Below are 24416 nucleotides of genomic sequence, written 5' to 3' on the forward strand. Positions count from 1 at the left end.
CCGGCACAATGTCTATTTCATTGCTTTTCTACTCCCTTCCTTCTCTCCCATTAAACAGATCACTCTATTTTACACTATATTCAGTTAGTGATCTGAGGTGTTTTGTCGAGCAGCGATTAACCACATAAATCCTCAATGGATCTTCATCTCAGTGACCTCAGAGCTGTAGATTGATGCTGATGACAGGAAAATGCCTTATAAGGGAAAATATAGTATACATACATGTTAGTTTTGGGCCTATACATTCTTACATCCTCTGATAAATAAATGAAAATAATTAGTCTGTTCTCTCATATGCCATTACAAGGCCTTCACTGAAATTTAGTTATCACTAGTTTTCTCTGCATTTGTTGTCTACATAGATAGAGAAAAAATCAAATTGTTTTGCAGAATATGATCAGATTAACAGTCAGTTCTTATTCTAAATGCAATAAAACAGCAGACACATTGATATGCAAACTTATCTTACTTAGCTAAGTGTGTTCATATGGAACAGCTTTAACGATGAGGTCAGTATTTTTTATCTCTTGATGTTTGTGTCATCACAGGAGGCTCAAGTATTTATTAAAGCCTCGGAGCAAGATGAGGTGACAGAGGAGCAGATTATGGCTGCTATTGCAAAGATTCGACCTCCAATGGAGAAACTGAGGAGACCCTCAAGGGCAATGGATAAGGAGGAGACTGTGGTAAGTTACCATAAAAAAAAAAAGAGACTTGGCTGGCTTCCTTCATTAACATAGAAGTCTGCTTCTCAGTATAATTTATTGATGCACTTAAGGGACGTGGTCTAATTGACTCACATTGATGTTTTGGGTCTTTTGTTGCATTTGTGTGCCACACCCACAGGGTACAAACTACAAGAAGACAAATGCTGCCATGGAGATGAGACGGATTAACAGAGACTCCTTCTGGGCACGTGCAGAGGTACAGCTTCAACTATGTTCACTGCTGCACTTTCCCAAACATACCCATAATGCTGCAGATTTTGCCAATATTTAACAAAAGACCAGAAATAATTAAAATGTATCAAGCTGGATTCCTCAAATACAATACTGTTAATAGAAATATCCCAGCCATCTCAGTAAGGAATAATGTACAGTCACCAGCCATTATGCAAAAATATTTTAAGTTTAATATTTGCAATTTACCAGAATCAAGATAGCTGTGGAATAATTTATATTATAATCAATTTGTTTATCACAAACTTCTTGTTCAGACTCCAGTTATGAAAAGTTCTATTCAGATGCAATGTATCACAAATCTGTGTAATGTGATGTGTTTTAGCGCGAGGAGGAGGAGAGAAAGGAGGAAGAACGTCGGAGGGCTGTAGAAGACAGACGACGCTGGGAGAGAGAACGAGTTCTAAAGGAGAAAAAAGAGGCTGAAGAGAGAGACAGAAAGATGAACGAAAAGCTACAGATGATTGAAGAACAAAGGTTTGCGCTGTCCACCTGATCAAAAACCACTTCTGTCCAAAGGAGAATTAATTGACCCTTCGCAGGGAGTTGATTGACAGGCGATCTGAACAATCATAATCTGCCATCCGCCGAATCCGCCATTTTTGTCCGACAAAGCAGTCAGGAAAGTTAGGAGATAATCGTTGGAGGATTTGAACTTGAAAAACGGAGTGCACTGACGTCTTTCCGCAGTTAAAACAACATTCCTTCTGATGTTCATTCATGTTTATTTGATGCTATAAATTAACTAGAAGGAAAAGATGGATCGGTTCACGAGAAGCTTTAACTGAGGCTCTACAGCGATCTGTCAGACACATTAAAGAGCCACAGAACGGTATTTATTGTTTAAATTTCTTTAAAAAATGACCAAATTTGAAAGGTGAGACTTTGTTTCATATCAAAAGTAACCTGGTCTGTCCTGTCTCCAGTGTGTTGTCAGTGTCCTCTCTCCTCCGCGATGTATTTTTCACTGTGAGAACATGGTGTGTGGCATGAGAGCGGCGTGGCTTGTCGGACATAGCAACAGTAACTAAAGGGGGCGGGTCTTTTGCGAACAGTCAGTTCCTTCAGCTTTACCTTCCTGTTGATGTTGTTTTTTTTCTCAGGAGGATCCAGGCTGAGCTTGAGGAAAAGGCTAAAAATAAGGAAAAAGTGAAATGGGTGAGTGCCTTAATAAGTGTATTCAGTTTCTTTTACTGAGATTTGAAAAAGTTGTAAGCTTTTAAACATGGTAATGAAACCTGCATATGGGTAAATGATCATGTAGTCATATCCTGTAATGACGTTGGGTTCTTTGTGCAATTGACAGGTGGAGCAGCAGAGAGAGCATGAGGAGGACATGAGGGCCCGACTTAGACGCAGCGAGTCCATTGAGAAAGCAGCGGTTAGTTTTTCCCTTTTTGTGAATCATCCAGATTCTGACTGTACAGCCTGAAGTTCTTAACTACAATAACTACACTAGGGTTTATAAACTACTCTCGCTCTGTCTTTTGAAACTTTATTAGTTCACAAGTTCCAAACACTGGCTTTACTTTTTTTTTTTTTTTTTTTGTATTCCTGCAATAATGTACTGTAATTTAGTTGTTCTTAGGAAAAAAAAAGAACCATATGATTCACTATATCGTAATAAAAATGTATAAAAAACGAATTATTAGCTTTTAAAAGGAGGAGAGAAACACTTATCTTGCTGCTGACGTCAAAGTCCAATCAAACTTGATGGTATTTATACCATGGTTTACTTTATAATGGGAGTAAAGGTAACTAAAAAAAAGTGCATCCATCCATCATAAAAGTAATCCATACGGCTCCAGGGGGTTAATAAAGACCTTCTGAAGCGAAGCGATGCTTTTTTGTAAGAAAAAATTACTAGCTTCTGGTAACGTACGTCCGCGCTCATGAGAGAGTTGTGGTCCGGCATGTGACGTAGGATGTTGGAGTAGCGTAAGCTTAGGTGAGAGTAGACGGCTCTCGCGGTTCAAACAAATAGGGCTGGGCAACAAACTCAAGCTCCTCCAACATTTCTTTTTAAACATTCTCATTTTAGACTTCTAATTCATGACCAGTGTTTTGTTTGTGCTTCTGCGTTCGTCAATACGTCATGCCTCGGGTCACTCTTCCACCAGAGCTCAACTTGTGCACAGAAGCCAGTGATTCTAGTTTATAAAGTTATAAATATGGATATTTTTCTTACAAAATTACATCGCTTTGCTTCACAATGCATCGCATTCATCTTTATTAACCCCTTGGAACCATATAGATTACTTTTATGATGGATGGATGCACTTTTTTTGGGCTTCAAAATCTCATTTAATATTCACTCCCATTATAAAGCTTGGAAGAGCCAGGATGTTTTTTAATATGACTCTGATTGTGTTTGGCTGAAAGAAGGTCATATACACCTAGGATGGCTTGAGGAAGAGTAAATTATGGGATAATGTTCATTTTTGGGTGAACTTTTTAACTTGCAACAAGAATAAACATGGTTTAAGTGTTTTGGTTGGTGAAACTGCTGAAAGCATGTAACCAATTGAAGTGTCTTTTGCATCCTAAATAATTTTGGTTGGTTCACCACTTTATGTCCATTGTAATATGTCCTGAAGCAAAACCAGTTGAGAACCTCTGCTTTAAGGCCCATTTATATCTATTCCTTTATCAACACAAACACATTGCTGGATTGAACAATGCTTCTTCTTTTGTCCTGTAGGAGGCAGCGGTACTTGTTTCCCAGCGCACCATCAATCCCAGGGAGTTTTTTAGGCAGTTATCCGCATCCTCACAAAATTCTTCAAGCCCTGTATCACCACAATCAGGTAAACAAGGCCTTTAGAAACCCAAAATGCCTGAACTTTTTCAACTTACAGTGTTCATTATATTTTTTTGAGGTTCTTTTGACTTATGTTCTGGTCCTCAGGCAAATCTCCATTCCGTCGCTACCAACGCAGTTTGACAGACACGGCCTTCATCTTTGAGAGGGCCAACTCCTATTCTGGTCCCACATCCCCACACAGTCCCTCTGCAAGGTCTCCGTTCTCACGCACACATTCCACGTCCTTCAAACGCCCAACATCCCCACTTAGTCCACCCTACCAGATGATCCCTTCACCACAGCATCCTGAAACATCTCCTTCCCCACAGCATCCTGAAACCTCTCCTTCCCCATCACCTTCCCCGCGCTCTGTCCCACCGGTGTCGCCCCCACTCAGTCTGCCTGTCACCAGACCCCCTCCACCCCAGTCGTCACCTCCCAGCCGGCCACCTCCTCAAGCACCCGTACACTATTCCGCTTCCCCTGTGTCTCCAAAGCTGCTGGACAGTCACGACAAGTCAGAGTCTTTTGCCTATGACGTTAGCGGGGAGAAACTCGCTGTCACAACAGATCATTTTCCAGCTTCGCTCTCTGATAACCCACTGCACAATAAGGGTAAGTTTACTTGGGTCTAAATGGTTGAAAATGGTCTTGTAGAATGACTCATCTTGACAATATCTTCCCTCCAGAGCTTGTAACTGGCTCTGGAATGCTGTGTGAACCAGAAGTGGACTTCACTGCCACGGCTGTGCTGGTCGAAGAAGATGAAGATGAAGATGAAGAAGAGGTAGAGGATCCAGAGGAAACTTCAGCCATGTCAGTTCCGCCTTCAGATACTGTGATCACCACAAACTATGAAGAAGCAGTGACAACCGAACAATTCATGCCTGAGGATGAGAAGAGTGTCATCAGCTCCCTGGTGGAGGTTGAGGAGTCAGAGTCTGAGGATGAAGCAGACTCTGAGGAGCAGCCTTCTGCAGAATCTGAGGAATTCCACACTAATGTCAACCACATGTCCAGACACCTGGTACCGATCTCAGATGATGAAGTTGAAGAGGACCTTCCAAAGAGCCCAGGTGATTGGAACACATGTAACGTGAAGAAATGCATAATATTTTTAAGGTTTTTAAGACATGCTTCTTGTGTTGTGTGTTCAGATTCGTGTGTGAACACATCAGAGTATGATCGGATGACTGAAGAAGATGAATCTGAATGTGGCAGACCACTGAATGGTACAGGTCATAAGCTAATTGGAGGTAAGTTGTTCCAAACACAACAAAATCAATCGGAGACATGCACCTCTTTGCTATGAGACACATGACAAATGAAAACAAGGTGTTCTAAAATCGACTCAAAATATCAGACATGTTTGATATGCTCTGACTGGACGGAAGCTAAAAAAAATGTCTGTGCACATCATACTGTAGATGTGATGTGAAATCTGTCAACTCTTGACTGCCCAAATTCTGCAGACTGGAGCTGACTGTCAGGAAGTAGGGCTGACTCCTCCGGACTGCAGATCAGGGCAAAAGTTGTGTAGTGTATTTCAGACTTTTATTTATGTATTTATTTGTTTATTTAAAAGGGACAATGCACATCAATTGACATTTTTTGTTTACACTCAAAATGTAAATGTGCCAGAGTTAGCAGAAAAGCTCATTTTCATCTGTAGTCCCTTGGCAGGTCAACACATCATCATATTACTTTAATAAAAAAAAAGAATACATGAAAGATAGAAAACAGATTAAGAAAGAAAAAGGAAGATAGAATATAAAATTAGTACAATATGATGATTGCAGTTTTGATTGTTTTTTATCCATCTCTTGAGTGTTTAAATGATAGATAGCTGGTGCTTTCTCTGAGTTCAGTAGAGAGACAGTTCCAATAATTTGAGGCCTGTACTGAGACGACTGTTTGGCCAAACTTACTGCGTCTATGCTGTACAACACAGTCTCCCCTAGTGGCTGCCCTAGTTGCCCTGCCACTGCTGTTCTTTTGTTGTATAAATTCACCCTGTGGTGGAGGTAAAAGCCCATGTAATATTTTGAAAATGAGGCAGGCATCTTGAAACTGTAAGAAACTCTCAAAATTGAATAAGTTGTATTTTGTAGTGATATGACAATGGTGATAGCTGATAGGTTTTTGATCTAGTATTTTTAAAGTTTGCTTATAAAGGGTTTCTATTGGTTTAAGAGTTGTCATGTTTGCTTGGGACCAGCTTGTGAAACAGTATGATATATGGGAAAAATTCATGGCATGCATAAAAAGTTTGGCTGCCTCTGTAGTTAGATATGGCCTTGTGTGTCTGAAATTAGCCAGATTATATCTGATGGTATTAGCCACCCTTTTAACATGCTTTTTAGAAGTTAAATTAGTCTAAAATAATGCCAAGGTATTTAAAACTGGACACAACCATGAGTTTTTCTCCTTCAATAAAAACATCAGCCTGCTGTGCACTTGTGGATTTCTTAGAAAAGAACATACAAACTGTTTTGTTAATGTTAAGATTCAGATCTGACATTTTTAGCCAGTCTGAAACACATACCAGTGCTTCAGTTCATTTAGTTGCAGCCTGTTTGTTCTTAGTATGCAAATAAAGAACTGCATCATCTGCATACATTTGTATATTAACAGACTGACAAACTGAAGATAAGTCATTAATGTACAGGCTAAACAAGATAGGGCCCAATACTGACCCCTGGGGTACACCAATATTACAGTCGAGGTATGAAGAATAAGAATTACCAATATGTACGCTCTGTTTCCCGTCAGTTAAGTAGGACTCCATCCATTTCATGGCCTCATCTGAGAAATTAAAAAAAGATTATTTTGATAATAGTGTCTGGTGATTCACAGTGTCAAAAGCCTTCTTAAGGTCCAGAAACACTGCACCCACTATACCACCCTCATCTAATTGTGTCTTGTTTTCAAGGAGGAGCTGTCTCTGTAGAGTGGTTTGTGCGAAATCCAAATTGCATTGGGTGTGGCCCAAGTACACAAGTTATCTAGTTTTGTTGTCTCTTGTGTGGTGAATATATATAAATACATGAATGATGAGTTTTACACCTTGTGTTGTTTTTAAGTAGAGGATGTTGATGTATCTGAGCACAGCACACCTGAGCGGCTCTGTTACACGGTTAATCGTGAGGAGGAAGAATTAGATGAAATCCAAGCAGAGTTGGTGACTGAGAATGGCAAAGTACATACAACACCATACTTCATGACTCATAATACATCTTTATGTGATAAAACAATTCAGCAGTACTACATTTTCTTCCTTCTTACTCTAGTCATCACCAGAAAGACTTCTGCGCGTGAGAGCGTTGTATGACTACCAAGCAGGTTAGTGTTGTTTGCTTCAGCTGCAGTGTTGTGTAATTTGCCATTTGAGATGTCCTTTGAAACTTCCCTGTTCTCCACAGAGGATGAAAATGAGCTCTCTTTTGAACCTGGTGACATCATCAGTGACGTGGAAACAATCGACAAAGCGTGGTGGAGGGGCTTCAGCAAAGATGGACGCCAGGGTCTCTTTCCTGCCAACTTTGTAGAGACCATCTAAAGACGGTTCCTCTTCCCTCTTTTCTTTTTACCATTTCTCAGGGACTAAGAACCGCAAAACCCAGTCTATGAGGATGTACCATGTACTCTGAGATTTAAGAGTCACAGGAAAAGGGTTTGGAAGGGAAGCGTTCACAGGCACAACTCGGCCAACGATTCCTTGCGTTCCAAAACAAACAGCCAAAGTCGACAATTGAGGTTTTAATGATCATCAACTGCAAGGCTGAGGAGGATTCTCACATGATGTGAGTTGAGAGACTGATTCAGTACAATTTCGTTTACAGTCGAAATTTACATCATCATTTTATCGTTTCATCATTTATTATTTTACATACAGTTGTTACGTTTATCATTACTAAATGATACCAAAGGTGGTGGCGGTGTCAACTGGAGAACAGATTTCAGTTTCTCTTTTACACATAAATCCAGCTTTATGTGGATTCACATAACATTTGGCCCTGAGTATAGAAACTTTTTTTTTTTTTTCATAATACCAGTATGAGACATTTTGATAATGTAGGTTATATAGTTGTAACATGCAATGTTTTTTTTTTAAAGCAGAGATGTGCTTACAGCTTTCTGAATGGTGTCATACCTGCAAAGGTGTGCAGACAATACAAAAGTTGTCATTTCCGAGACCAAATGATTTGATCATAGCGGACACCTGAGAAAGTGGTATCCAATGATACAAACTAGCCTAAAAGAGGGAATGAACCACAACTGGTGGGTCAAAACCCTGCTCTTCCAACATTGTGCCTTTAGAGAAAGGTACTTCTCCTCAAATTGTTTTAGTGTAATATTTGAGAAACCCCTCGCTATTATGAAAGCCAATGTAAATGAAATGGTTAAAAAAAATCTAATTTTAAGTGTTATCTTATAAGCAGATACCGATATAACAGAAGATGGCAGCCATTGCATGTTTTTAAATGCTTTGAACCATCTGTCAAAATGAAATTTCTCCATACACACTACTGTTGAAAACTTTGGGGTCAGTAAGATTTTTTCAAATGTTTTTTTAAGAAGTTACTTATGTTCACCAAGGCTGCATTCATTTGATCAAAAAGGTAGTAAAAACTGTAATATTGTGAAATATTACAATTTAAAATAAATTTTCTAATGAAATATATTTTCAGCATATATGAGTTTTCAGCATCACATGATCCTTCAAAAATCATTCTGATTTGCTGATTTGCTGCTCAAGAAACGTTTCTTATTGTAGTAATACTAAACAATTTTAAAAACAGTTGTGCTGCTTAATATTTTTGTGGAAACCATGATATTCCCCACCCTCCCCCTTCTATTCTTTAATGAACAAAGTTAAAAAGAACAGAATTTATTTTAAATTGAACTGGTTTATAACATTATAAATGTCTTTACTGTCACTTTGAATCAATTTAATGCATCCTTGCTAAATAAAAGTATTAATATCCTTAAAAAAAAAAAAAAATTACCCCAAACCTTTGAACGGTAGTGTACAATAAGACAAAGTTCACTGTTGTGTAAATACTATCAAATACACATTGTTTTTCTATGTAATTTATTTATCTCTGACCATGAACATAGATATATTTCCTCCCAGAGAGGCTGTCTAATCCATTTAATTTGTGTTACCAGATTTCAGTAATAGGTACATTTTCAACTAACAGTTCTTCTGTATTAATGTGGAAGATCATACATCGCACCTGACACACATTTCATTTACTCTATGCTCTCTGTTAGTAATTTCTTATTGTAATAAATGATTACGTTTATGTTTTATTCACATTCTGCAATAATGCTTTAATGTTTTTTGAGTTATTTCACAGCCAGTACACGGAGTATCATAATCAGCAAGCAACCATATTCAACATGTAATGCATGAGATCAAATTAAAGGGATTCATTTTACTGGGTCATAATGAGTTTACTCTCTTGAACATTTAGTCTAGTAAAATCACCACTGCATGAATTATAGAGAATTACACATACACACACACACACAAAATGGCTGGTGTCCTTTAATTTAGGTCATTCTTTTTTTTCTTCTTTTTTTTTTTTACAATAAATTGTTTTTGAACATGAATCTATTAGTGATTTGTCCAGAGACATGCAGACAACCTGCTGAAATGACACTTACCTCCAAGTTAACATTCGATGTTCTCTACAAGGATAGTTAGAGCTTTACTCGCCTGATAGAATGTCAATATAATTTTATTTATAACAAAAATTAATATGGTAAAACACAACTTTAATAAAAACACAAAATGAAAATTACAAAACTTTACAATAAAAATTATTGTTTGAATGAATTTACAGTTTTTAAATACATGCCAGTGGCCCTTTGACTGATTGAGAACTGTTAATTTTGTAGCATCATAGTTACTAGGACAAATATTTTCTCTAATACTTCTCAATTTAAGAGGAAAAGTGAGTCTGCCATTTCTACACTTCCAACTTTATGAAATTTGTAAAACACTACACGTAATCATTATAAAGAAAACATGTCTCTATCAGATTATCAGATCTACTCATCTCAAATCCAAATACAGGTTTGGATGCTTAATATTTGATGCTTAGTAGATGCTTTCTGCATGTTATTAACCTGTATTTTTTACATTTTTTATGGCAAGATAGACTGTAACTTCACTCCTGAGGCTTTACTGAAATCACAATAACAGTTATCCAACTAGACTTGCATTATTGTAAATATTGCTAATATAATAGTCTTCAAGCAAACACACAGTTTATCTGATCTGGAAGATGCGCTATGACACTGAAACACTCAAATTCAGCAGTTAGAAGCACATTAAGTGCTGGACAGAACTGACCTGCAAGCCAACAAGGAAAAAGGAAATCTTAAAATAATGCATGTACCGCTTATGTAAACGAAATCTACAATACACAATTATCTTTGAACTGTTGTAGCTTTGCATAGTAGTGCCTTTGCAACCCTTCTCAATCAGACAGGCCGTTTCTGCAATGGCTCAAAACAAAGCACCCAAAACGTTCCAACTGTCAGCCATATTTCATAGCTTGTGCTGAATACCGGTTAATGTGCATTCTGATTTTTAAAAAGCTTTTTCTGACTTGTAGGGGTTCACATTTGCAGAGTGTGATAAGGTATGTACAGTAATCCTGAGGTCATCACAGTCACAGGTAGTAAACGGAGTCACATTATATATCCCATCATTAGAAACCTGAATACAGACGTCTGGACCTTGCATATATATATATATATATATATATATATATATATATATATATGGAGACCATGCAAAGAAAAGTTTATGAACTTTTACAGAGTAGCAGATATTTATACACGTATTATTTGTTAAAGATGCACTGTCATTTTTTCCTCAGGTGAAACATGCATCAAATCACATACACTCACTTCAATCATATTCATTTTATTTTATATGGAGCGGGTCACTTTACGGGGGCGGCCATGTTAAGATCACATGACCAGCAATATTACTGTGCTCACTTTAACTCAGTAACCCTCCTGTTATTAGAAACTTTTACCAAAGAAGAAATTACTCATAGCTAACTGTTAGCATTTCTGCGACCATTTAGCACAACATCAACAAAAATGACTGGAGTGCACCTTGAAAGAAAGTCAATTATTGGTAACTTGCAGGTTGGTGATCTTAAGATGCAGTTTCACTTGTTAATAAAGTGAAATTCATTAGTGGTAAAAGGATAGTTCACCCAAAAATTACAATTCTGTCATTTACTCACATGTATTTATATCATTTACCTGTATGACTTTCTAATGTAGAACACAAAATTACATATTTTGAAGAATGTTAGTGACCAAACGGTTTTGGTTACCATTGACTTCCATTATTTGGAAGAAACCAATGAGACATTTCTCAAAATATGTTCCACAGGGTAAACAAGGTAATACAGGTTTGGAATGACGTGAGGGTGTTAATGATGACATAATTGTCTTTTCAGGCTATCCCTTTAAGATAACTTTCGCACGTTAGGTTTATTAATACTGTGTTTCCATGAAACTCATTGATCCTGAAAATACACAACAATTTAAATGTTTGGGGTCGAAAAGACATTTATAATGTGTTACAAAAATTTCAAATAAATGCTGTTCCACAAAAATATTTAGCAGCAAATCATCCTTTTAGAGTGATTTCTGAAGGATTGTGTGACACTGAAGACTGGAGTAATGATGCTGAAAATTCAGCTTAGCCATCACAGGATGGTGATGCCCGCGATAAGAAGATAAGAGACTTCTTTCAAAAAAACAAACAATCGAAGAATATCTCATGACCCCAAACTTTTGAATGGTAGTGTATGGCCAGCCTTTAATATTTGCGATGATGAATACTTGAGACAGTGTTGAGCCTAACAGCACTTTCTAAAACATAAATCTAAAACGATGGCTGGTCAAAAAGTAAAACTTTCCGATCTTACAACACCAAGGCAACTGCTTCAGTCCAGTCTAAAACCACTGTATCAGGAATCTCTCTCATTCCCCAAAGGTCTGAAATAATGGCCATTTCATGCAGAGACAATGTGTAATGCTATATATATATCATGGTGTATTATATATTCAGTTCCCATTGTAGAAGCTCCTTTAAAAGGCAGAAGAAAAAGTTAATTTTGCATGTCGCCTCTCCCAGTTATTATGTAAAAAGGGTGCAATGACAGATGTTGAGCAAACATGACCTCAGGTATTCCAGATTTTTCCCAGGGGGACACAGGAAGTTACGACGGCTCTGATAGTAACCAGAGGAAGTGTGACAGCTACACCTGACTCTGCAGCCAGTTCCTGGGGTCTAGCTTGGCTCTCAGGTTCCTCAGGCTGCGGCGAGCGCTGGACGGTCTAGAGAAGCCCAGGTCTGACTCCTGACTGTTGCTGCCCTCACTGGAGCTGCTGCTGGAAGTGGAACTGGAGCAGGACAGAGCAGTCTGAGCGGGGCGAGGAGACACAGAGCCGGCGGTGGACGGCTGGCAGGCGCACCGGAAGCGCAGAGTGGAGAGCTTGGCGTCCAGGGAGAGGGTACGCGGGCGGAAGTGACCGGAGGAGGAAGAGGTGTCGGGGGACCATGCCTGGCGGAAGCAGGGGCTGGCGCTGGCGGGACTGTCGCCGTCTGAGGTCAGACTGGCGTTGGAGGAGAGAAGGCCAGGTGTGCGGTGGCAGCGTGGGCTGCGGGGCTGGCGGCTGTGCAGGCGAGGGCTGGGCGAGTGGGGCGGCAGGTGCTTACGGTTTAGGGGCGTTCTCGGGGGATCTTCTGCAAACAGGGACATCCAGTGAGGTGGCGATTCCAGCTGGGTCCTCAGCTCAAACTCTTTAATACGACGCGCCAGGATGTCAGTGACCGTTCCAATGTCGTCAGAGGCGTCAATAACTGTGACGGAAGAGAAACAGGAGCCACAATGAAAACCTGTTTCTAAGACTCCTGGAACGACACTATCAGTCTATTTACAGTCGCATGCTTAATTTACATCCTCAACATCCAACATTTTGCTCTTAGTAAGTGGACGGTTTTTGTAACTTTTGACCACTGAGCTTCTTCTCACACCAAAATATTGTCAATTACATGTTGGAATGTAATCTGACCTTAAAATAAAATATCATATCATATAAAAATAAAATAAATTAATTATAAAACAAAATGAGTACAAATTAAAGCAATATAATATAAAACTAAGTTATTTTGTTATATATTGTGCACAAAAAGTGAAAATACAATAAAATAAAATCAAAAACATTAAAATAAACTGGTAAAAAGTCAAATCTTAAATACCTTAAAAGTAAAATATTTATATTATATTTTTCACTTTTTAGAATAAAATTAATTATTGAAATAAAATGAATTAAATTAAAATAATATAAACAATTTTCTTAAAAGAAACAGCAATCTACACTGATGCTATGTGTTTCATTTTTACTCATTTTATTTTAACATTTTATATTTTTAGGGCCCGAGCACCGATGGTGTGAGGATCCATTTGTTATTATAATATTTTTTACTTTTTAGAATAAAATATATTTTTGAAATAAAATAAGTCAAATTAAAATAAAAAAATGAAAGTAATTTATCTATTATTCATTGAATGTATAAAAGGTTAGAACCGTATTTGAAATCTAGTTTCAAGAATTTGAAAGTTGTTGGTCACGGGTTGGTGTGGGACAGTGGCATCTTATGTGGGTAGAAGGTGAGGTCAGGTAACTCATCATCACAGTTACTTCACCTGTCATTGTAATAGGAGGAGAGCAGAGCTCGGATCTCAGCAGAGACAGCGTTATCCTGCAGCAAAAGCCCCTCACCGGATGCAGGGGTCACTGAGGAGGGGGAGGTGGAGGGCAGCAAAATGCACCAGGGTTGTGGGGAGGGCACGGGGAATGAGGGTTTATATAGTAACCAAATAATGGTACGGTGGTTGGGTAAATGTATGGGATGGATGTTTGGATTACAAATTTAAGGCATGAAACCAGTGTATGAAAAATCAATAGTGAGGAACAAAAGAAAAAAAAAGGAAAACATCAGCAAAGAGATAGACATAAAAACCACAGAGAAAATAAGACAGAGAAAGAGAGAGAGAAAAGACTGTCAGTTTGTCAGAAACAGCAGATTTCTCATTTAGCAGTTAAAAGGAGAAACTGATTACCAGAAAGACTCAGATCTGACAGAGGACTAGGACATGCAGTTCAATCCACACATCATCGTTAGACACATATCTGTGTTATTCATGACAGGAAATCCTGCTTGCGCATTATTTCTGTCATCATCTGACTAGTGTTATGGCTCGGAAGTGCTGGTGGTCTTTATTTTGTGACAAAATAGGGCTTAAAATCCCTCTGTAAACGTATCCGAACGCACTCACCCATCTCATGGTACAGGGAGCCCTGCTTCGGCGTGACTATGGCAGGCTTGCGTGGTGAAGGCAGCTCGATCTTCATCAGGTCGTCACAGCACTGCCTCCACTGGCCTGTAGAGGGAGCAAGTGGCTTAGTCACACTTTTTTGGCAAGCGCTTTGAGCCTTCAGCAATCAGGCTAATAAACCATATTACTTTGCAGAAGAATTATTTATTGCAATTACAATTATTAAATTATTATCCATAAATGTATTACTATTATACTATTACATTATATATTACAAATAATTTAATGCTGTTAACTATTTTTTTAAACGTATATGACTGAGCATTGTGTCTTTTAGAATATTGCTGCCCTCGCAGTTTCATAACAGCAAAACGCTACTCAAAGGCTGACATAAACATGAATTTACCACAGTTAAAGGTGCAGTAAGCAATTTCTGAGAAACACTGTGGATATCTGAAATCAACCCAAACACGCCCCTCTCTTCATTGCTCCATCTCTAAAATGCACAAACACGCAATGCAAATTATCATAGCTTAAGAGAAGCAAAATAATGCTTTGCGAAAAATAAAGCAAAGATGACGAACAAACGACAAGGAAGAACAAAAGATTAACATACAGTACACAAGTAAAGTATATACAAGCAAGAGTTGGTTGTTAGTCGCCAGCAGCACAACAGCTCCAGGGGCCGGTTTCACAAAGCTATTTTAGACCGGTCTATAGTGTTAGACAAGTCTAAAATTTGCTCATAGACAGTCTAATGCAAGTTAGACTGTTTCACAAAAATAAAGACTGACTTAATTTAGACCAAAAAAATTAGACACCTTACCCCCAGGCTAACTTAGATCTAAGACTCTATGTTACCTTGGCAACCAGCAGTAACAATCAGTTACATTACAAACTGCCAAAAGAAAAGGGAAAATGGCTCATAATTTAACATTTCTTCTTGTTACTAACGTTACATTCCCAAGTAAAATGTCCTTGTTACTGTTAGGGCCGTTACATAGTCAACGTGAGCAACGATCGACGCGCTCCCTTTCATACGCAAGCATCACGGGCGATGCGTGAAATGCAATACACCGTGACTGTTCAACCGTCTATTTCGCCTCAAACGCTCGCTTTGTACGTGCGTCCTATTCACCTTGGACGCGCGAATGGATTCAAAATGTTCAAGCGTCGAACTAGACACGATAGACGCGAATTTGACGCTCTATTCGCGTTTGGTGTGAACGCTGCATAATAACAGGCTGCGATGTCAAGATTGCAATGCTGGAATGTGTGTGTGTATGTCAGAGAGAGAGAGGCACGGGCGCGATCAAACAGTAGAAACATAAAAACATACTCCGTCATTTATACTCCTCCAACAAACACATATTTCCCACTGGGGTAAACTGCACTGAGCGGTTGAATGCGCTTACTCGACCCGCCATTTTTTTGTTTTGAAAAGTGTCTTATTTTACCCAGAATGCATTGCAGTGTAGTCCTACTTAAGATAGTCAGAGTCTTAAGTGCTTTGTGCAACGGTCTGATTTAGATGTCTATCTGAAGTCTGACTATCTACTATATCTAAGCCATAGTCAAAGTCTATCTTTGTGAAACCGGCCCCAGACAATGACTCAAAACTTACATTACAACAGCATATCTTGGTTCTGGGAGACATAGCAAAACCAATATTACTCATGTATGGAGCAGAAACAACGCAACCTCGTTTTCAGGCCTTCCTGTGTAGTTCTCTCCAGCTCTGGAAAGCTTTTCTAATATTATTGCAGGTCTTAAAGCTTTAGCCTGATCATAACCCTTTTTTCAATGATTTTCTTCTGATATTTTCTCTTTTGTAATGTCTCTCAGTCATCTCTCTTTCTTCAAATCTCACTCTCTCTCTCTCTCACTCGCTCACTCACTCTCAACAGCGTTTCTTTTAGAATTCGCTTACTGCAACTTTAATGAATTTTTGCACCGTAATGTTAATTTCTTGTGGCTTATGGTTTTAGAATAAACTGGTCATTTAGTGCAAGTTATGGTTTATTTTAGTAAGTTGACAGTTCATTTACTCACTCATATCATAGAACTGTTGCCAGAATGCTTCCATCCAGTGCTGTGTGTCCTCTCTGCTGTCCGCTGCTAGTGTGTGTGTCACCTCCTCTCCTCCATACTGGTTAGTGATACGGATATTCTGTGCCTTGCTGTGAGGGTCCTTCTCTGCAGCTCTTATTCTTGTCTCCTGATGTAGACACATGAAAACAACACGTTACAAACTATAAATTATATATATATAAAAAAATAAACTATCGTTCAGAAGTTTAGGGTCAGCAAATTGAACAAGAATTAAAATTAAGTGCATATTTTGCAATAATGACTGGTTGACTATATATTACAGCTTACATTACATTCCTTTAAAGCAGTGCTTCTCAAATAGTGGGGCGCGACCCCCAGGGGGGGCTCGGAGCGATGCCAGGGGGGGCGCGCGAGACCCCGAAGAACATGCTTTTTCAGGAAGTGTTTTTTTTTTTTGCACCGAACAAGAGCACAGAGCAGGAGATATGAAGTGCAGATAACAAACAACATGGACAAATATTTAACAGGGATGAAAAGAAAGGCGGAGAGAGACGGAGATAACGAGACAAAAGTAAGTCTCCCGAAAGCTAAGACGAGGAAATATGACGAAGCGTATGTTGTGCTTGGCTTCACCGTGACTACGGTGGGAGACGAAGAACGACCAGTATGTTTGCTGTGTCTAAAAATATTGGCAAATAAATAAAATTAAGGCGTCACTTAAAGACTTATTTTTGTTTTATAGGTCAAATTGTTTATTATTGTGTTCCTGAGTTAATGTTGCTGATCAATTTGAATGTATTATTATTTATTGATTATATTTAATTTTATTTTCACAAATTGTTTCATTCATTTTTGTTTTATAGGTCAAATTGTTTTATATATTGTGCTCCTGAGTTAATGTTGCTGATCAATTTGAATTTTTTTAATTATTTATTGATTATATATTTTAATTTCAGGCAAATTGATGCACTTTAAGTCTTCTCTGTTACAGACTAAAAACAATGTTAATAAAGCTATTCTTTGTTTTAAATTGATCTATATTTCTTTCTTTTTTGTTTTCTTTAATGTTAATAAGGATACAATGTTATGCAGATGTGTACTTATAACAATTTTATAGACAAGTGATACTATTTGCAGTCGCGGCGGAGAATTGGGGGGCGCGAAATGTTTACTTCTTCCTAGGGGGGGCGTAACAGAAAATAATTGAGAAGCACTGCTTTAAAGGATATACGATATTCAAAGACATCGAAAGGATGTAAGATATTAGTTTTTCACTTTCAAACTTTACTTTTAAAACATTACAAACTATGCAGTTATGATTAAGTCAGATGATATGCAGTAATACCTGAACTGTAAAAAAAGCTCATGTTTTGCAGTATTTAGTAATAATTTGAATTAAAACCAGTAGGTGGCAGCAGAGCACAAGTAAAGCGCCTGCCGTGCGCAGCAGTCACCTGAGAGCTGAGGAATGTGCAGCCACACAGTGCAGCTCTCAGATGTTAAAACAGGCTCTTTGTGCTCATGATACACAGCTCTCTAGGGGCACTGAAAGATACACTCCCAGTGCACGCCAAACAAAAAGTCTTTTCATGACTACTGACACAATGAAACATCTTGGAAGAGAAACATCTTTGTAAAAACAGAATCCATTTGAAAGAATTATTTTATGAAAAACACAGTGGAGAATCATCTCATGCTATTTCCAAAAGCAGAACAATGACCCTGATATCATGCATACAATTTCCAGAGTGACTGAATGTGGCTTACTTTGTTTATACCAATAGTCAAGACGGGCTCCACACTGGCCTCCATGTCCTCTTTTTGATGATAGCAGAAGAGATTTGTTCCTTTTAAAACACCATAGACATTTGTCCAGCCTTGTGGCTCACCTCCAAGCTTAAAGAGAAAGGAAGGAGAACATTAGCCAAAGACAACTGTAAAATGGGGAAAAATGATATTCTGAGTGTGTTTTTCCAACACACCTTTACCCTTAGACAGCCACTCATCATCTGCTGTGTCATACAGTGAGGTTGAGCGGCCAGACGACAACACACACTCCCATACAGAGGCAGCCAGTACGAACACTCCTCTACAGAGAGAGACAAAATCAGACAGTAATGACACTCCTACTGAGAGAATGATAAAAGAATGTGTGATATTACAAAGTTAGAAACTATTTTAAAAACCAGTAAACAAATGACATCATGGTTTGCACCCTAGAGTTTTAGCACGTATTTTACAGCAAACTAAACTATCATCTGCGAGAGCGAGCAGCCCACACTCGGGCTGTAAGACTGTCTGCAGTAACTCCTCAGACATAAAGACGGCTCTTATTGGCCCTTCATACACCACGACTGGCCATCTAGAGAAGTTTATGAGCGTGACCCTATAACACAATAAATCTGACAGATGTCGACAACACGCACACAAATGTGCTTTGCAGTCTGTAATTGATTACCTGCAATGTGAAGAAAATGATCATGTCATAAACAAATGTGCTGTAAATAAAATCCCAGAAGCACTTGATGACCGAACTTAGACATTACAATCTCTTTATCAGACAAAGCATATTATTTTGTCACTCTTATAGAGTCAACATTATGTAAAATATCAAATTCTGTCATTAAATTACATATCATTCAAATACAGGGTTTCTCAAACTCGGTCCTGGAGGGCCACTGTCCTGCACAGTTTAGCTCTAACCCTGATCAAACACACCTAGCTGTGAGTTTCTAGTGATCCTGAAGACAATGATTAGCTTGCTCAGGTGTGTTTGATCAGGGTTGGAGCTAAACTGTGCAGGACAGTGGCCCTCCAGGACCGAGTTTGACTAATATCTAAAGTAAAAAAGAAAGATAAAATACTGTCATTTGTGCCTGATATATACAGTATTTTGACTTTTTCTTCTCAAAATAAAGATGCTCCTAGTTTTAAAAAGGCAGTGGTAGAAAGAGTTGGCAGCTCACCGTTTCCTGTGATGGTGAGGTCATGTGTGCGGAAGCTGTCCTGGACGTGAGAGAGATTGAGGGTCGTGTGAGCCAAAAGATGATATTTGGGCCCCCTGTAAACACATAAAATAGGGAATATGCAAACATATTTAAACTAGGACTATCAAATACAAACTTAATTAAATTAATTACATGATAGGCTGATGAAGTAATTAATTGTGAATAAATAAGATAGTAAAATATCAATGTTATTTAATTTTTTTAAATAATATTTCACAGTATTACTGTTTTTACTGTATTTTTGATCAGATAAATGCAGCCTTGGAGAGCATAAGAGACATTCAAAAGCATTTAAAAAATCTACCCGACCCCAAAATATTGAACAGTATTGTCTTATCATTAAGTCTATCACTGGCCTACATTTCACAGCAATCCTTTTTGTGTTTTGGTTCAGGCAGCAGCATTGTGTGTGTGTGTGTGTGTGTGTGTGTTTCTACACACTTACGGTACAGAGGGCACAGGCAGCAGGATTGTCGCTCCTCCTCCATTGCTGGTGGGACTGCAGGCTCCAGGCTCCAAGCCTGCCTTCATTTTCTTTCCCGTTGACCTGCCTAGAGATGAGCTCAGCTTGCTGGCCAATTTCCTCGGTGTGCTGCCTGCTGAGTAGTCCTCCTCTGAACAACAGCTATACAGCTCCACACGCAGCTCGAACCCAGGCCTGGCCTCATTACTGCACACAGGAAACAGCATTAATAAAGCACATGTACGTCATATTATTACACACATTTGATATCAATAGGGTGCAAATTTACATTTACATATACAGTAGTATACACTACCGTTAAAAAAGTTTGGGATCAGTAAGTTTTTTTATTTGTAAAGAAATGAATACTTTTATTTAGCAAGGACGCATTAAATTGATCAAAAGTGACAGTAAAGACATTTATAATGTTACAATACATTCCCATTAAATGCTGTTCTTTTATAACCTTCTAAGCCTGGAGGAATATTATATCCAAAAAAACATAAGCAGCACAACTGTTTTCAACATTAAATAATAAGAAATGTTTTTGATCAATTTTTCCAATCACCATATTAGAATGATTTCTGAAGGATCATCATGACACTGAAGACTGAAGTAATGATGCTGAAAATGCAGCTTTACCATCACAGCAATAAATGGCATTTCAAAATATATATAAAAAAATTATTTACTAATAATACTTCACAATTTTACTGTATTTTGGAACAAATAAATGCAGCCTTGGTGAGCATAACAGACTTCTTTCGAGATTTTTAAAATCTTACCGACCCCAAACTTTTGTACAGTAGCAGTACTTACAACTTCTGAATGAAATTATCTAGTAAAGTTTAACACATTCTATGCAGTTTAAATCTGTGCTTTTTACTAAAGATCTGTGCCTTTACTGTATCTGAGCAAACATTAACCAACAGGAACATATGCTCAAAATGATAATGGATCTTTTTTTTTCATTATAAAAATGCTTGGTCTTTAATTACTATGTACTAACATTTAAATACAATTAAATATACATTTGAATCATTTGATAAAGTGCACTTATGCGTTTTTACATTGTACTTATATTTTAAAATAACTGCATGTAATTATAGCTATAATTAGTTTCTGTACTTACATCTTTAATCACACTGTTATGCCTTCCCTTTCACCTTAACCAAAAAATGAAGAAATGATCATCAATTACTCACTCTCACGTCATTCCAAAACTCATAAGACTTTTTCATCTTTGAAAAACAAATGAAGATATTTTAAATGAAACCTGAGAGCTTAGAAGAGAGCCTGAGAATTTAGCCTTTTAATTCACACATAAATATTGATCAGAGCACATAAAAGACTTGTAAGAAACCTCTTGCTGAAGCTTAAAGTGCTGTGTAACACATGAGAACGAACCTCACTGGTTCTTGCGGAAGCTCAAAAGTGCTGTGTAACACTAGACTGAACCTCATTGGTTCTCGCAAGTCAAGTGAACATGCTTGAGCTTCCGCTTACCGCAGCTGATGTGTGAGTTGATGAATGTTTATATGTGAATAAAAGCCTAAATTCAATCTGTTCATCACAAAGTGATCGTGTCTCTTCAGTAAATTTGGACTTAAATGCTCAAATCATAAGGATTAGTTTTACGATCTCCTTATGAAACCATCAAAGTGGTAATTGCGTAGACTGTTAATGGAGGGACAGAAAGCTCTCAGATTTCAATAAAATATCTTCATTTGTGTTCCCGAAGATGAACAAAAGTCCTACGGATTTGAAAAGATATAAGGGTGAGTAAATGATGACAGAATTTTTGGTGAACTAACCCTTTAACCCACACTTAAACCTACCCGTACCAGTGAACCTGTCCCTAACCTTATATCCCACCTCAATAGTAGCAAATGTGTTTTGCAATACAACAAGAACACAATAAGTACTTTGTATGTACGTTTTTTTATGTAAGTGCATAGTAGTTAAAGACACCTAATATAAAGCGTAACAAAATGTTTTATTTATCCACGTGTACAGTTTATACAGACTTTTGAAGGTTGCACAAAGATTAAACACCTTATGGGTTAAATAAATGGCCAGTTAAACAGTTAAAGCAACAAAACATGCACACTCACAAGACAATTGTGTTGTCAAAGCAAATGTCTGTCAGCGTCCGGTCCACCATCACCATGTCTGTGTCAAAGATCTCACCACCCAACTGCAGCAGACAGAACACAGCACACCGATGCAGCTCTGAAGAAAGAAACAAAGACATTTGCTTTACATGATTTCTACTTAGAAGTCCCACCTGTCGTAATGTCTTCCCCAATGTAGCTGCAGGTTTGGCCCAGTGCCTGTAAAATCCCCCAAAGCAACCTTGTTCATTCAGGAAACACTTACTCCTGCACCTGTGTGTGTGTGCTGTCCTGCTTTTTCCTGCTTAGGGCAAAATTAGTATCTGTGTAATATTTTTTTCCCTGTACAAATTATAGAACATGAATAATTGTGGCACAACCAGTCCTGAACGTTCTTGCCTTTATCATGTTGATGGCTTTTAAAATATATGATCCTATTAACAGGATAAAGCACATATAAAAGCTTTCCCATGAGAGAATAACACATGCATGTGGGTTCCTGTGTCACGTTTATCAACATAATGTCACCTCTGTCAGCTGCTCTAAGCACCTTAGGCAAAACTACATTAGTCACTGTTGTCTGGAAAATGTTTTATACGCCAGTAATAATATTCTGTTTACCCAGAGGGCTTTTCTGGGCCTGAACGCTTCATAAATAAATGTGTTTTTCGTTATCGTGGTAATGCATATACTGAATGCACAATGTACCACAGCAGTATTCCCTATTGTTAGTGTGTGTGATATTCAATGGGTTATTAAACAACATGCAGTGTTACTTATGTGTTATGTGTTAAGTGTTATGCATATCAAAGAGAAGAGGAAAAACAGATGTTACCTCCTTTATTCTTAAAATACTCTGTGTCTTTCCACATAAGAGGTATCCGGAGATCTGCAAAACAGAGGAGTCAGAGGTCAGAGAGAAACACACAAGGTTATAACACACACACACAGTGTCACTCACAGCTGCGAGCAACCATTGCTGGCTGTCACTTCATGTCAATCAACAGAAAAATACATTCAAAACACACATCTGGTATTTTATGCCATGCTGCCTTTATCATACTGGCCCACCCACCACATCAAGACCACATTCATCGCTCAAGCCCAGCTGGATGTGCCTCTCTATCAAGATCTGTGTAATCAAGCTTGTTGATAACAGCAGAACTTCATTCAATTAATAGGAAAAGGCTGTTAGGGAACAAATAATAGGATACTGACTGCAGATGATGGACAGCAGAAAACAAAAGAGAGGCTGCATGTAGGAATTATAGATTGTATGTGCGTGCGATGAACTAAATAACAGTCTGGGTGCATTTGTGTGATGGAATAATGGCACATGAACAGGAATCCCACACAGATTCTGCAGTTGCAGAAAGTGAAGCAGATTTCTGCTGAACAGGAATGCTCCTCATTGATAAAATTCTGTTTATTTATAAAATATTTCATCTAATTTGATAATGCATTTAGCTACCAATAAAACCATTGCACACAATTTTTCTTCAAAATCAGCAGATTCTGTCAGTGACTACATATGAGAGTGGTTTACATTAGCGTGCATGTGACTGTGAAGTGAGGGCATAAGGTCCTCTATAACCCTCTTCATGATGACGTAATAATTACAGCATTTACTGAGTATCACCCCTACAGGCCTCTCACTGTAGATCTCAAACACACATTGCCATGGGTGCAGTCAAGGAGTTTGAACTGGGAGTTAATAGCACTGGGTGTTAAGAGGGGGGTTGGTCCCTCTAAAAGATCCAGACAGTGAGGAGGGGAGGACGACTCGTAAAAGAAGACCCACAGCAGACTGAGACACAGGCGCTGATATATAAAACAGCAGGGGTGTGATTTAGTGCTCAGACACCCGTATAAACAGACTGTTTGCATGATTTACACACAATACACAAAAAAAAACAAAAAAAAAACAGAGAATGTTATATATGTTACCGGCAAAGTGTGAAATCCCGGTATTGTATAGAATGCCTAGGCAATGTATAGAATGCCTGATGGTTTTTGGCAAAAATACATTACCTAATTCTATACATTACCTAGGCATTCTATAGAATGCCGGATTACACACTTTGCTGGTAACATATACACTACCATTCAGTTTGGGGTTGTAAGTCTCTTATGCTCACCAAAGCACTAAAAATACACTAAAACATTCCTATTGTGAAATATTATTACAATTTAGTTTTAAAATGTAATTTATTCCAGTGATGCAAAGCAAAATTTTAGCATCATTCCTCCAGTCTTCAGATGAATGTATGAATGAATGAATGAATGAATGAATGAATGGATGAATGAATGATGAATTTTCAGGATTCAATGATGAATAGAAAGTAAAAAAACATTTATTTGAAATACAAATCTTTTGTAAAATGATAAATGTCTTAACTCTTTTGATTTATTGTGGCACTTTTGAAGTGTCCTTGCTGAATAAAATCTTACACTACCCCAAACTTTTAAACGGTAGTGTATATTTTTTTTCATTTTGTGATTTAATTCACGGCGGCCTGAATTCTTTTCTGCGAACATACCTGAAATGGCTACTTTGCCTTTACATGGGGATCGGTCATCCATTGGACCTGCATCAGAAGACCTGAACACAAACACTCAATAAGACACAAAC

The 24416-nt window shown here is 38.1% G+C and overlaps 2 protein-coding genes across 5 annotated transcripts in view; one reads left to right on the plus strand and one right to left on the minus strand.

Moving 5' to 3' along the window:
- LOC308690678 (uncharacterized protein) overlaps positions 1 to 9379 on the plus strand; it is a 42232-nt gene extending 32853 nt beyond the window's left edge. Inside the window, exons 5-16 of one of the 2 annotated variants that reach the window (XM_081365307.1) lie at positions 549 to 686; positions 847 to 924; positions 1285 to 1436; positions 2063 to 2117; positions 2266 to 2340; positions 3661 to 3766; positions 3868 to 4377; positions 4452 to 4838; positions 4920 to 5018; positions 6849 to 6961; positions 7053 to 7104; positions 7185 to 9379. In XM_081365307.1, the coding sequence (XP_081221433.1) occupies positions 549 to 686; positions 847 to 924; positions 1285 to 1436; positions 2063 to 2117; positions 2266 to 2340; positions 3661 to 3766; positions 3868 to 4377; positions 4452 to 4838; positions 4920 to 5018; positions 6849 to 6961; positions 7053 to 7104; positions 7185 to 7321 (1902 nt within the window). In that variant the 3' untranslated portion in view covers positions 7322 to 9379. Of the gene's footprint in view, positions 1 to 548; positions 687 to 846; positions 925 to 1284; positions 1437 to 2062; positions 2118 to 2265; positions 2341 to 3660; positions 3767 to 3867; positions 4378 to 4451; positions 4839 to 4919; positions 5019 to 6845; positions 6962 to 7052; positions 7105 to 7184 lie in introns of both variants that reach the window. The other variant, XM_081365306.1, reaches the window with a different exon arrangement.
- A 1333-nt stretch (positions 9380 to 10712) lies between these two features.
- Positions 10713 to 24416, minus strand: part of rtkna (rhotekin a) — a 75973-nt gene continuing 62269 nt past the window's right edge. For all 3 annotated transcript variants that reach the window (XM_081365309.1, XM_081365308.1, XM_081365310.1), the window contains exons 3-12: positions 24325 to 24386; positions 22620 to 22673; positions 21785 to 21902; positions 19653 to 19877; positions 19166 to 19260; positions 18182 to 18288; positions 17967 to 18095; positions 16200 to 16365; positions 14148 to 14252; positions 10713 to 12667 (exon numbers count right to left, since the gene is read on the minus strand). In XM_081365309.1, coding sequence (XP_081221435.1) covers positions 12063 to 12667; positions 14148 to 14252; positions 16200 to 16365; positions 17967 to 18095; positions 18182 to 18288; positions 19166 to 19260; positions 19653 to 19877; positions 21785 to 21902; positions 22620 to 22673; positions 24325 to 24386 — 1666 coding nt within the window. In that variant the 3' untranslated portion in view covers positions 10713 to 12062. The remainder of the gene's footprint in view (positions 12668 to 14147; positions 14253 to 16199; positions 16366 to 17966; positions 18096 to 18181; positions 18289 to 19165; positions 19261 to 19652; positions 19878 to 21784; positions 21903 to 22619; positions 22674 to 24324; positions 24387 to 24416) is intronic.

The sequence above is a fragment of the Scardinius erythrophthalmus genome, assembly GCF_964197995.2.
Source record: "Scardinius erythrophthalmus genome assembly, chromosome: 5".
NCBI lineage: Eukaryota > Metazoa > Chordata > Actinopteri > Cypriniformes > Leuciscidae > Scardinius > Scardinius erythrophthalmus.